Source organism: Pocillopora verrucosa, chromosome 4, assembly GCF_036669915.1.
Source record: "Pocillopora verrucosa isolate sample1 chromosome 4, ASM3666991v2, whole genome shotgun sequence".
Classification (NCBI taxonomy): Eukaryota; Metazoa; Cnidaria; class Anthozoa; order Scleractinia; family Pocilloporidae; genus Pocillopora; species Pocillopora verrucosa.
This window is the reverse complement of record NC_089315.1, coordinates 24,969,322-24,983,174: the sequence shown is the minus strand read 5'-3', so window position 1 is coordinate 24,983,174 and position 13,853 is coordinate 24,969,322. Positions and strand designations below refer to the sequence as shown.

The following is a 13,853-nucleotide window of genomic DNA, read 5'->3' as shown; positions in this document are numbered from 1 at the left end:
CAGTCCCTCCATAAACCGTTCTCTCCTCTGTGATCTTAACGCCCACTAAAGATAGTCGGCTATTTCATTAAAAGTTTTAGCCATATGAAGCTTCAAGGTTCGAAGGCGGCCCACTAAAGACGTTTTATCTGCATGACCTCCGTTGATTTGCAGTGTTAAGGGAAAACCCCTTACATAATGAATGCGAAATCAATTTGGAGCGAACTTTCTCATCTTCTGTACTAAGCCCATAATTCTCGTATGTCATTAGGACTGTTCATTAGGGCTGAACAAAACCGTTCTAAGTATAACGGCTTTACATCGACAGAAATGCATGCTTTCGATATCGAAAACTTCATGATTTTTAGTATCAAGAGTACAAAATTGAAGCAATACAAAACAGTAAGCAAGTAAAAGTGATCTAACCCTTCAATTTACACTTGCTTGATCTACAATTGTTTAACTATGTTCTAGTATACTTTCGGTTAGACTCGATTGAGTTTGCATGTTTATTTCTTGACACAGGAGAACAATCAACACAAACTCACTTATGATGACAAGCACGGCATGAAAGGTGTTGTTAAGGTGAGATAATATTTGTAGGTAATTGTTGGTGAGGCATGTGTAAATTTCGCCGCATAATTTTGATAATTAGGCATCTTGCGTTGCTAGAATTATTCTGGTGTCACAGCGGATTTGGACCCCCCCGGTCCAAATCCACTAACGGGTTTTAACGGGGGTCCAAATCTAGGGGGGGGGGTTCAAATCCGCTGGAACACCGGCAGAAAACTGACCTTCGACTAAGATTTTCAGCAGAATTCTTAGAATCAGCGGCACAGACTTAAAGCAATCAAACAAGTTAATAGATATGGAAATAATTTCCTCACTGCTGTGTTGCGAAGTTTCTCACTGTTCGATTATCTCCTCTGAAAAAAATTGAATAACTTGTTTGGTTTTTATGAATGTTAACAGAATGTTACTTGTTGTTAAGGCATGGGTAAATTATGCTGCATAATTTTGAAGATAATTGGGCATCTTGCCTGGCGAGAATTATGCCGGCAGAAAGCTGTCCTTTGACTAGAATTTTGAGCAGAATTCTCGAAAACAAGCGGCACAGACTAAAATTTAAAGCAATCAAACATGTTAATTAATATGGAAATAATTTCCCATTACTGTGTTGCGGAGTTGCTCACTGCTCCGTTATCTCCGCTGTAAATATTAAACAAGTTGTTGTGTTGTTGCGAATGTTTATTGTAGTTTAAAAATACTACTATTGAAGTTGTGTCGTGAATAAAGCGTATTATAGCTCTAACCAACATTTATATCGTACGTTTCCTCTTTACCTAATATTTTCGAACATAATTTCACCAATTTGTGCAGGTTCGCGATCACTGCAATTAATAAATACTGATATTTTTATCTTAGCTGATCCTGTTCTTATTATTGTGGTCACGATTTGCGTCTGGAAGGCCGACAAGATGTTCCCTGTCAAGAAATTTCTTACGATACTTTCCCGATGCTCCAGAAGCTCAAATAGAGTGCAAAGCATGTCCCAAGTGCCCAGAAGGAACAGGACTCGCACCATTATGCGGTTCAAAGATACCTAACTACACCATCATCAAATGTGAACCTTGCAGAGAGAATGCGACCTTCTCTGACACACATAGCATTGAAAGCTGCAGACCCTGTCATGACTGTGGATTAAGGAACATTATCCAGCAGTGTACCCCTTATCAAAACCGCAAATGTGGAAACAGGTGCCCTGAAAGACATTTTCTGGACAACAATGGTTTCTGCCAGGAATGTTATTTTTGCTGCTCTGATGTCCCTGAGTCTTCCAGGCTGAAAAGCTGTAAAGACATTGGAATGGGCAAGGACTGGCAGTGCCTTGAGTCCCATGAGAATAGACTCTGCAAGAAAATAAGGGAGACTGTAGAAAATGCTACTTCAACTACTCCTGAAGTAACCACACCTACTCCTAGTGCTGATCTCCGCCCTGCCTCTGATTCTGACCTGAACTTAACTGGTATGGTTTCAAGTAAAGAAGACACCAGGGAACCTGTACTCAAATCCGAAAAAAACAATTCGCTTCCAGCAACAACAAAGACAGGTACAGACAAGAGGTCGACAAAAGAAGAAGGGGAAACAGTAACATCTACATCTATAGCCTTGATAGCTATTGGGGCTGCCACTCTAGTTTTTATTTTGGGTGCAATCATTTACTACTGCTGGAAACGCTCACATTCAGACGGTAAGAAAAAGTCATACTTTTCCTTCTATAATAGCCCGAGTATATTTTGTGACATTTATGGAATTAGTAGACCCTTTGAGAAAATTGAGTAATTTAATAGATTCTTACCATAATCATGTTTAAGTGGGGTTTCACACGAAAGTACACAAATTGAAACTAAGCAAGTAGCGATTATACTATGACCATCATATGTCAATTGTCCTCAAGTAATAAAATTATGTCATTTTAAATTTGATCTGAGGGCCCACAACCATCTCTTTCCCTTAAGTAAACTTAAATCTTGACGCTCGAGCACATTAGTATGTCTCCTCCATACAACTTTTTCCAGTGTTTGTGTAAGTTAATTTTTTTTCATTCATTTTTTTTAATCAGGTAAACCTTTTTGGTTGGGTCCATAGTTTGACTCCCATTAATATTATTAAATTCATTTTTGGCTTCATCAAGGTGTACTTTGTTGATTAATAGACACTTAATAGTAACTTTCAGTGTAGCATACAATAACACAACAATGCTTTGTTGCAGTTACAAATTCTAACGAGTGTATACCCCTGAAAGGTATACAAGGCGCCAAGGATAGAGATGGCTCAACAGAAACTGTAGAAGGTAGTGACAACTAACATAATATTTATGCATCACACATTCTACTGACAAGCTTTTGGACAAAAATGAATCTACTTCAAGATGTACATCTCTTGACCAGCTTTTTCTTCAAGAGGGGAGAATTAACAATCAGATCCAGAGAATCAAAGAGTTTACCCTTTAACTCTTGACTTCTAACTGTTAATTTTCTACTTTAGCTGCTACACATTTCCCTTTAGTTTTGTTAAAAGTATTCGGTGTGATATCAAGGTAACCTGTGCCTGATAAATCTGATTATTCTCATTACCTATTTGGTGGATAATGTATGGATATTACGGGAAGAAGTTGCATGTTTATCAATTCAGGGAGTTAGCTACTTCCCCGATTGTGTGGTAATCAGCAAGTTGCTTTCTAGGATAACCAATTAGTGCTTCTTAATTTTTTTGTCTCTCAGATGTGCTAGAAGCTGATGACCATGAGGAGTCTACCACCAGTGAGCCTAGAAAAGACCAGCCAAAAACTGATCTGATTCCAGCAGGTGAGGTGTACATCCTGCCATTTGGTAGACCAACTTGGCAACTTGTTTATTCTTGTTATGCAATTAAGATCATGTGATGAGTGTTCTATCAATCAGATGTTGCATTTCTTCTCTTGCATGTATCCTCCTCTTAGCTTGGTGCAATGCAATTAGAGCCTTGTGAATGGGTGTTAAAATGGAAGTAAACTCATCCCCTGAATTAGTCTGTTTTACCTGGACTATGGAGACTAAGTTTCCGTTCACTGCCAAACATTATAATCTTAAAAATAAAGCAATTTTCAATCCTTGGGAGTTCTTAACAATTAAAGCATGTCTTTGTCCACCAATAGCACTACAAAAAAGCATATTTCATGTTACAACTCTAGCTCCGTGACCATTACTGTAGTAATACTGCTTTCCTTTGAACTCTTAGATTGCAAAGTCTCTGAAATGCCACAGCTGCGTAACCATAAAAATCAAATACTATTGCACTATGTGCAAAGGATGCTGGATCCACTGGAGAAACAAACAAAAAAAAATTGGCGCTCTATTGGGCAAATCTTGAATGTTTCAGAAGAAGACTTGGACCTGATAGACACTGATTATAGAGCAGGAAGAAGTCCTACAGTTAGTCTTATTGATACATTGAGCACCTTTACAATAGTACCCTCAATGAGAAGCTTTGTAGAAGCTCTTGTTGCTTGCAACAGGTATAATGTGGCCATTAATATTTGCAACTGGCCATGGGAATCACGTACTGCACAATGAGGGAAATTATTCAGCAAGCTTAAGACGAGAAATAATTAAGTAACTAGCTGTAACCAGCAGCTGTTTGGTCTATGGAGAGCCCCCCTCCGAAAAAAAAATTCCTGTATAACCTCTGCACAACCACTGTGCCCTGTCACAGAGCATACACTATAATGGTTCTAAACCAAAAAATGCCAGAAAGGAAAAATTGGTCACGGAACATACACTATAATGGTTCTAAACCAGAAATTACCAGAAAGAAAAAATTAGTCACAGAGCATACACTATAATGGTTCTAAACCAAAAAATGCCAGAAAGGAAAAACTAGCCACAGAACATACATAACTATGGTTCCAAACCAGAAAACATCAGGAAAAAAAATTGGTCACAGAGCATACACTATAATGGTTATAAACCAAAAAATACCAGCAAGGAAAAATCGGTCAGAGAGCATACATAGTTATGGTTCCAAACCAGAAAATACCAGAAAATACCAGAAAGAAAAAACTGGTCACAGAGCATACACAACACTATAATGGTTCTAAACCAGAAAATACCTGAAAGGAAAAATTGGTCACAAAGCATACATAATTATGGTTCCAAACCAGAAAATATCAGAAAGAAAAAATTGGTCACAGAGCATACACTATAATGGTTCTGAACCCAAAATACCAGAAAGGAAAAATTGGTCACAGAGCATACATTAAAGAGGGGCTTTTTGAAAACAACTCCTGCATATGGAAACAAGGGCATCAATGAGAAGAAACAGTTACACACACAAAATTGTTATTAATCATTACAACAATGAGTGATTCATGTTCCTTGTAAATATTTTCAGGAAATGAGCAGTATGTGGCTGAATATTTATTATTATCAGTACTTTATTTACTATGCTATTTAAAAGCATCCCAAAAGCCAACGATATTTCAATTTTGGATTTTTCAATAACCAACCACAAGGGCTTTTGGTAAAGAATCTTTGATCAGACTTTGAAAGTTACACGTAACGTTAAAATATTTCCATTTGTAGCTATTGTGAGTCAAATGTCATGATCAAATTTTTTTCCTAGGATAAATGGTAACGCTGTTTCTGGTGATGAATTATTATTAAATGAAAAGTAACTCCGAGTGATATCTTTATTATGCAAGTAGATGTATTTTTCTTGAAGCAACATTATTTACATACGCTATCAAGTATAGTGTATAGATATTTACAATTAGTAAACTATTTTCAAAACAGTAGATTATTTTTATATCTGTGCTATAAGGCATAATAAGTACATATGCTAAAAGGCATAATAAGTACATATTTATTCTGCTTACAATGTCAAGTGGTAAATGTTGATACCAAAGAAAATAAATTCAGGTTCTGGAATCAGTGCCTGCATGGACTGTATCTCCCCCCACCCAAGTAAGTGGGAACCTCTTGCTTTCTGCACCTTTTGATAACAGATGTGAAAGTTGGGACATCGGCAAATCAGAACAGATGTTATACAGACAGGACTGTATAGTACTGTTAATGGTACACAAGTAAGTAAACTACAAAAATATTGACTGTGAATTAATCAGTATACAGAGAAGAAATCAGGTCCAAAGTCTTAATTGGTTGCAAGACATTCCAGTTACGTGGCTGTTGTTAGAAGACACCTGGGAAAGGAGATAAAAAGATTATGAGTGCAGGGAATCCCATTTTGGTAATGTTAACAGAGTTAGCTAAGGGAGTGTGATTTTTATTAAAAGAAAGCCTCAGTACTAAAGTAGTCTTCAGAAGTAAAATATCAGTGGATTATGACTGAATATATTAAGTCATCACTGACTTTCAGCTGGGAGTTTGAACAACGGGCATGATCTTCCAAACTAATGATATTACCATTATGATCCACAACCTTTTCCAAGACAAATTTTTTTGCTGTTTTCCATTGTAAACAATCAGGGGTTGGTTGAAAATATTGCAAAAACGATTATTTACTCAATATATTCCTCACCTTGCTACATTTATTCTGGGAAAATTATCGTCCATCTTTTCCCATGATGTCCATGACAGAATCAAGTTTATGAACCAATTTAATGGACCTAGAAAAATATGAACACAATTTTCATTTTCCTTTTATTTTTCTTTTCGACCAAAGCCCCCTTTACAATAGAACTTGAACTCTAAGAGAGGCAACAGCATGCTGAAGGTTCCTGCTAACTTTTAGTCTTCAGGATATGCAAACACAATGCAAATACAATAATTACCTTGTAAATTAAAGGGGCAAAACACTTGATCCCAAATCCCAACCTACATGTACAGCAGCAGTTAAGTAATGAGACGTAATGAGAAATACTTTGCTATCACATAGAAATAGAATTAACAATCAACAATTAATCATGATTGACCTCTTCCCCATTTAAGCTTCTTTGGGTCACCAGAATGTTAGTTCACGTTTTAGTCGAGGTAAAAAGAGTCAGGCTTATCAATCGTGTATTGATCGCCACGTGCTATTTAAAGCGCCTTAGTTTGTTGTTGTCATCGGTGCATTTTGATCCTTATTAGTATTCTGAGAATTATATGTTCTACCCTCTTAGGTCCGCTTTGTTACCCATTGCCTGTTATGTTTTTTGATACTAGACATCCATCCTCGTGGTTAATACAACTTCACTTTTTTCGATGGTCAGCTTGGCAGATGGATAATTAACAATGTGCTCAACAATTAATGCGTTCAGAAATATTTAATATATTTTCGTCGTTTGTGACAAACTACTAAGGTAGTTTATGTTTACATATTTTATATCATTTAAATATTTAATTGTATCTAATTATTTATTTCTACAGGAATTTGTAATTGCCTTTCTAGAGAATAATACATGGCGCCCTTAGATATGGAATTTTTCGTCACGTGTTCGGCTCGATAGCTTTACGAGTGAGCACAGTTGTTCATGAGTAATTTCCAACTCTGATAATTAGGCTTCTAATGTTTAGCTTTCTAATTAATCTAACCTAGTATCCTATCTTCGTTATAATTTTGGACAGATTTTTATAGTTTGATCTTCAGACATCAGAGACATTTTATGGTTTGATATTCAATTTATCATAAAAGTACATCTTGCATACCTAGCATTCTATTTTCGTCATAATTTTAAAAAATTTTTTAGCTTGATATTAAGATATCAGAGAGATATTTTATAGTTCAACATTCAATTTTTCATTAGGTCTTAATTTTTACGTACACTTCATACACGTAGTATCTTATTTCTGTTCAAAGACTTTATTTTGCACGAACGTATCCTCGCAGATTTGTTCTTGGACATCATCTGTTCCTCAAATTTCACAGTTTTCCTCGACCTTCGCTCTAGGAGAACTGTTCGCATCTTGGAACAAACAATGTGGCCAAAAATTGGTACATATTTTCGCTCCAAATAGAGGCCGTCGTTTAAATAGAGGGCCACAATTATATTGGTCATTTTTACTATTCAATTTCATCCTCTTTAAATAAAGTGTACTATTATTGTTATCATTATATTTGTTACTCGGACCAAATTTAATTATTTTTAACTTGCCGGCTTTCGCCAACAAAGATACACAACTTATGACCGTAAGGCAAAATACCCACTAAGTATGAAAGAACGAATCAGAACATTCTGATTTATCTCATGATTGCCTTGCCATATAATGAATTGTTCTTCCTGGATTTTTCAAACTATCGAACATCACCATTCACTTTTAATACAAAACCTCGGCAGATGGTGTTTGAAAGGTTGGTTAAACTCTCAGTTGGCACGTGCGAAATATTCCTTCATCAAGGGCGCGTAGGAGGGATCAGGACAAGAAAAGAGAATCTTCAGCAAATACGTTTGGAAGGCGGAAAAAATGTACTTGTTCTATCGATTTGCATAATCACCCTTCCGTTATTATGGCTTACAGATGAAGAAAAGCTTGGAGATTGCAATAGCCGCCGTATCTTAACTATTTTGGATTGCGAGCCTCAAGCTCCATAAAATGACCAGAACCGTTCGACATCTTTCAAAAAAGGCCGCAATAACAACTGTGTGAATTATTCATTTCGTACGCACGATTTTCTTTTCTTTTTTAACCCATGCGACCTTTACACTCCCAAAGAATAGACTACGTAGGAGGTTGACCGCAACTCGCATGAAGTTTTACCGTAAGCACGTAGCAGCTAGCGCTAAAGGGACGGGGAAACCCCTCATATACGTAACCCAGTCATGCATGCACTCCATAAATCGTTCTTTCCCCTGAGTCGGTGACTCAACGCCCACTACAAATAGTCGGCTATTTCACAATAAGTTTCATCCATATTGAGCTTCAAGGTTAGTTCGAAGCGAGCCCATTGAAGAAGTTTTATCTGCATGTCCACCTCTGATGGCAGTGTTACAGGGAAGCTCTTTGTCCATGGATTAATGTTGTGTCGTCTAGACTCAGTCAAGTTACTTCTTTCATTGCTATTGCTCAACTGAATTTTATTAAAGAATCAACAAGCTATATTCACAATACAGTACTAGGAATCAGTAATACTACTTTTACATAGGAATGTACTTTTACAATCATGTACCGATCGTGTCTTACAGGATATAGCGTGACTATAGTAACGCTTAGGTAACGCAATACACTACAGATTAATACGTAATCAATTTAGAACAAACTTTCTCGTCTTACGTAAGCCTACATTAGTTCTGGTATTTCATTAGGACTGTTTATTACAGCTAAACAAAAGCGTTCTTTGTACATCGATGGGAATTTATGCATTCGAGATCGAAAACTCCCTAATTTTCAGCATCGAGAGTACAAAATTGAAGTACAAAACGGTAAGAGAGCAAAAGTGATTTAACCCTTACATTAACACCTGCTTTATCTACAGTTGTTTAACTATGTTCTGTTATACTTTCGGCAAGACTCAATTAAGTTTGTATGTGTATTTCTTGACACAGGCTAACAAACGACACAAACTCACTTATGAAGACAAGCACGGCATGAAAGGCGCTATTAAGGTGAGGGAATGTTTGCAGGTACTTGTTGGTAAGGCATGGGTTAATTATTCTGCACAGTTTTGACGATAATAAGGCATTTTGCATAGCGAAAGTTATGCCAGCAGAGAACTGCCCTATCAGCAGAATTCTCAGAGCCACCGACATAGACTCAAAACAATCAAACAAGTTAACAAATATGGAAATAATTTCTCACTGCTGTGTTGCGAAGTTGCTCACTGTTCGATTATCTCCTCTGAAAAATTGAATAACTTGTTTGGTTTTGTGAATGTTAAGAGAATGTTACTTGTTGGTGAGGCAGGGGTAAATTATGCCGCATAATTTTGAAGATAATTGGGCATGTTGTGTAACGAGAATTATGCAGAAAGCTGGCCTTCGACTAGAATTTTCAGCAGAATTCTCGAAAACAAGCGGCACAGACTAAAAGCAATCAAACAAGTTAATAAATATGGAAATAATTTCCCATTGCTGTGTTGCGGAGTTGTTCACTGCTCCGTTATCTCCGCTGTAAATATTGAATAAGTTATTTGGTTGTTGCGAATGTTTATTGTAGTTTAAAAATACTACTCTTGAAGTTATGTCGTGAATAAATGCGTAATTTAGCTTTAACCAACATTTATAGCGTACGTTTCCTCTTTTCCTATTTTCGAACATAATTTTACTAATTTGTGCAAGTTCTCGATTACTGCAATTAATAAATACTGATATTTTTATCTTAGCTGATCCTGTTCTTATTATTGTGGTCACGATTTGCGTCTGGAAGGCCGGCAAGATGTTCCCTGTCGCGAAATTTCTTACGATACTTTCCCGATGCTCAAGTGGAGTGCAAAGCATGTTCCAAGTGCCCAGAGGGAACAGGACTCACACCATTATGCGGTTCAAAGATACCTAACTACACCGTCATCAAGTGTGAACCTTGCAGAGAGAATGCGACCTTCTCTGACACACACAGCATTGAAAGCTGCAGACCCTGTCATGACTGTGGATTAAGGAACATTATCCAGCAGTGTACCCCTTATCAAAACCGCAAATGTGGAAACAAGTGCCCTGAAAGACATTTTTTGGACGACAATGGTTTCTGCCAGGAATGCTATTTTTGCTGCTCCGATGTCCCTGAGTCTTCCAGGCTGAAAAGCTGTAAAGACATTGGAATGAGCAGGGACTGGCAGTGCCTTGAGTCCCATGAGAATAGACTCTGTAAGAAAATAAGGGAGACTGCAGAAAATGCTACGTCAACTACTCCTGACGTAACCACACCTACTCCTAGTGCTGCTCTCCCTGCCTTTGATTCTGACTTGAATTTAACCGACAGGGTGTCAAGTAAAGACATCACGAAACCTGTATTCAAATCTGAAAAAAATAATTTTCTTCCAGCAACAACAAAAACATTTACAGACAAGAGGTCAACAAAAGAAGAAGGGCAAACACTGACATATGCATCTAAAATCATGATAGCTATTGGGGCTGCCACTCCAGTTTTAATTTTGGGTGCAATCATTTACTATTGCTGGAAACGCTCACATTCAGACGGTAAGAAAGAGTTATAATTTTTCTTTCTTTAATTTCCCGAGTATATTTTGTAACAGTTCGGAATTTGTAGACCCTTTGAGAAAATTGAGTAATTTAATAAATTTGTACCATAATCACGTTTAAGTGGAGTTTCACACGGATGTACACAAATTGAAACTAAGCAAGTAGCAATTATACTATGACCATCATATGTCAATTGTCCTCAGGGTAATAAAATTATTTCATTTTAAAGTTGATCTGAGGGCCCACAACCATCTCTTTCCCTAGTAAACTCAAATCTTGATGCTCAAGCACATTAGTCTGCCTCCTCCCTATAACTTTTTTCAGTGTTTGTGTTAGTTTATTTTTTTAATTCATTTTTTTTTATCTGGTAAACGTTTTTGGCTGGGTCCATGGTTTGACTACAATTAATGTTCGTTAATTTATTTTTGGCTTCATCAAGGTGTACTTTGTTGATTAATAGACACTTAATAGTAACTTTCATTGTTGCATACAATAACACAGCAATGCTATGTTGCAGTTACAAATTCCAATGAGTCTATACCCCTGAAAGGTATGCAAGGTGCCAAGGATAGAGATGACTCAACAGAAACCATAGAAGGTAGTGACAACTAACATAATATTTATGCATCACACATTCTACTGACAAGCTTTTGGACAAAAATGAATCTACTTCAAGATATACATCTCTTGAGCAGACTTTTCTTCAAGAGGGGAGAATTAACAATCAGATCTTGGCAATCAAAGAGTTCACCCTTTAACTCTCCGGTTCTAACTCTTCATTCTCCTCACTAGCTGTCACACATTTCCCTTTAGTTTTGTTACAAGAATTTGGGGTGGGATCAAGATAACCTCTACGTGATAAATTTGATTATTCTCATAGACTATTTGCGGGATAATGTATGGATATTACAGGAAGAAGTTGCATGTTAATTAATTCAGGGATTTGGAGGGTTAAGGCTTTCCCAATTGTATGGTAATCAGCAAGTTGCTTTCTAGGATAACCGAAGTGCTTCTTAATTTTTTTCTCTTAGATGTGCTAGCAGATGGTGACCATGAGGAGCCTCTCACTAGTGAGCTTAGACAAGACCAGCCAAAAACTGATCTGATTCCAGCAGGTGAGGCATACATCCTGCCATTTGGTAGACCAAGTTGATTACTTGTTTATTCTTGTTATGCAATTACGATCATGAAATGAGTGTGCCATTAGTCACTCAGATGTTGCATTTCATCTCTTACATGTACCCTCTTCTTAGCTTGGTGCAATAAATTGCACAATTGTAGCCCCATAATGGGTGTTAAAATGGAAGTAAACTCATCCCTGAATTAGTCTGTTGTACCTGGACCACAGAGGCTAAGTTTCCGTCCACTGCCAAACATTGCTCTCTTAAAAATAAAGCAATTTTTAAACCTTGGGAATCCTTAACAATTAAAGCATGTCTTTTTCCACCAATAGTACTACAAAAAGCATATTTCATGTTACAACTCTAACCCCAGTATCGTTACTTTATTAATACTTTTATCCATTGAACTCTTAGATTGCAAAGTTTCCGAAATGCCACAGCTGCATAACCATCAAAATCAAATACTCTTGCACTATGTGCAAAGGATGCTGGATCCACTGGAGAAACAGACAAAGAAAAATTGGCGCTCTGTTGGGCAAATCTTGAATGTTCCAGAAGAAGATTTGGACTTGATAGAAACTGACTACAAAGCAGGAAGAAGTCCTACAGTTAGTCTTATTGATAAATTGAGCACCTTTCCAATAGTACCCTCAATAAGAAGCTTTGTAGAAGCTCTTGTTTCTTGCAAAAGGTATGATGTGGCCACCAATATTTGCAACTGGCCATGGGAGTTATGTACTATACAATGAGGGAAATTATTTAGCACACTTGAAACAAGAAATAAGTAACTGGCTGTAACCTGCGGCTGTTGGGTCTACAGAGAGCCCCCCTCCAAAAAAAAATTCCCATTAACCTCTGCACAAAACAGGGCACATAGAACATGGAACTATATATAGACTGAAGGCTTCTAGAATCTCAATATGTTGTAAGCCAGGGAAAATGAAGGGACAATTTTTCTTATAAAGTATGCTGAAAGCCACTTTAAAAACACAAAGTTAAATTGCAGGTAACTTTAAAAAATTATTTCCTTCCCAGTTTCTTATTCAAAGAGTCATATTCAGACTTGCAAATGGCAATGCCATGTTTTACACAGCAAACTTTGCCCTGCATGATATTATGCTGGCTTTCTCTTAATCTTTTAATGACATTCTTGACATTAATCCTCTCCTATCAGCATCTTCTGTATACCCGTTTTTAAGTTAATAATAATAATAATAATAATAATAATAATGATAATAACCCCAAAAAAGAGGAAAAACAAACAAACAAACAAACAAAAAAGATACAAATGGCTAAACAAAGCAGAAAGGAAAGAACCATAAAATTCCAGAAAGGAAGTTGGTCACAGCGCATATACTAAAATGGTTCAAAACCAAAATATACCACAAAGGAAATATTGGTCACCGAGCATACACAATAATGGTTCAAAACCATTTAAAAACCTAGGATGTGCCATTAAATTTTTTGAAGAGGAGCTTTGTGAAAACAAGGACATCAGTAAGAAGAAACAGTTACATACACATAATTGTTATTAATCACCACAACAATGAGTGGGTCATGTTCCTTGTAAATATTTTCAGGGAGTAGGTTGTGACTGAATATTTATAATTAGGACTTTATTTACTAGGTAATACTATTTAACAACAACCCAAAAGCCAACATTTCAATTTTGAATATTTCAAGGGCTTTTGGTAAAGAATCTTTGATCAGACTTTGATGGTTCTTTGTAGTGTTAAAATGTTTCCATTTATAGCTTTTGTGTGTCAAGTGTCATGATCAAAATTTTTTTTCCTGTTATAAATGGTGATGCTGTATCTGGTGATAAATTATTACAAAATGAAATGTAACTCTAAGTGATATCTTTTTTATGAAAGTAGATGTATTTTTCTTGATGCAACATTATTTATGCTATTAAGTACGTGTAAATATTTACAATAAACTATTTTAAAACAGTAGATTATTTTTATATCTGTGGTATAAAAGGCATGGTAAGTACATCTTTATTCTGCTTACAATGTCAAGTGGTAAATGTTGATACCAAAGAAAAAAAAATAAATTCAGGTTCTGGAATCAGTGCCTGCACGGGCTGTATATCCACTGACCCAAGTAAGTGGGAACCTCTTGCTTTCTGCATCTTTTGA

The 13,853-nt window shown here is 36.5% G+C and overlaps 2 protein-coding genes across 2 annotated transcripts; both read left to right on the top strand.

Moving 5' to 3' along the window:
- Positions 1-263: 263 nt before the first annotated feature.
- On the top strand, positions 264-5,369 carry LOC136276738 (tumor necrosis factor receptor superfamily member 16-like). Its single transcript, XM_066164910.1, has 6 exons — positions 264-381; positions 505-564; positions 1,405-2,230; positions 2,753-2,833; positions 3,264-3,347; positions 3,760-5,369. The coding sequence occupies exons 1-6, from the start codon at positions 310-312 to the stop codon at positions 4,092-4,094; spliced, it is 1,458 nt and encodes a 485-aa protein (XP_066021007.1). The 5' UTR covers positions 264-309; the 3' UTR covers positions 4,095-5,369.
- A 3,402-nt stretch (positions 5,370-8,771) lies between these two features.
- On the top strand, positions 8,772-13,293 carry LOC131785019 (tumor necrosis factor receptor superfamily member 16-like). Its single transcript, XM_066164911.1, has 6 exons — positions 8,772-8,878; positions 9,002-9,061; positions 9,778-10,588; positions 11,109-11,189; positions 11,623-11,706; positions 12,127-13,293. The coding sequence occupies exons 1-6, from the start codon at positions 8,804-8,806 to the stop codon at positions 12,459-12,461; spliced, it is 1,446 nt and encodes a 481-aa protein (XP_066021008.1). The 5' UTR covers positions 8,772-8,803; the 3' UTR covers positions 12,462-13,293.
- Positions 13,294-13,853: the final 560 nt, after the last annotated feature.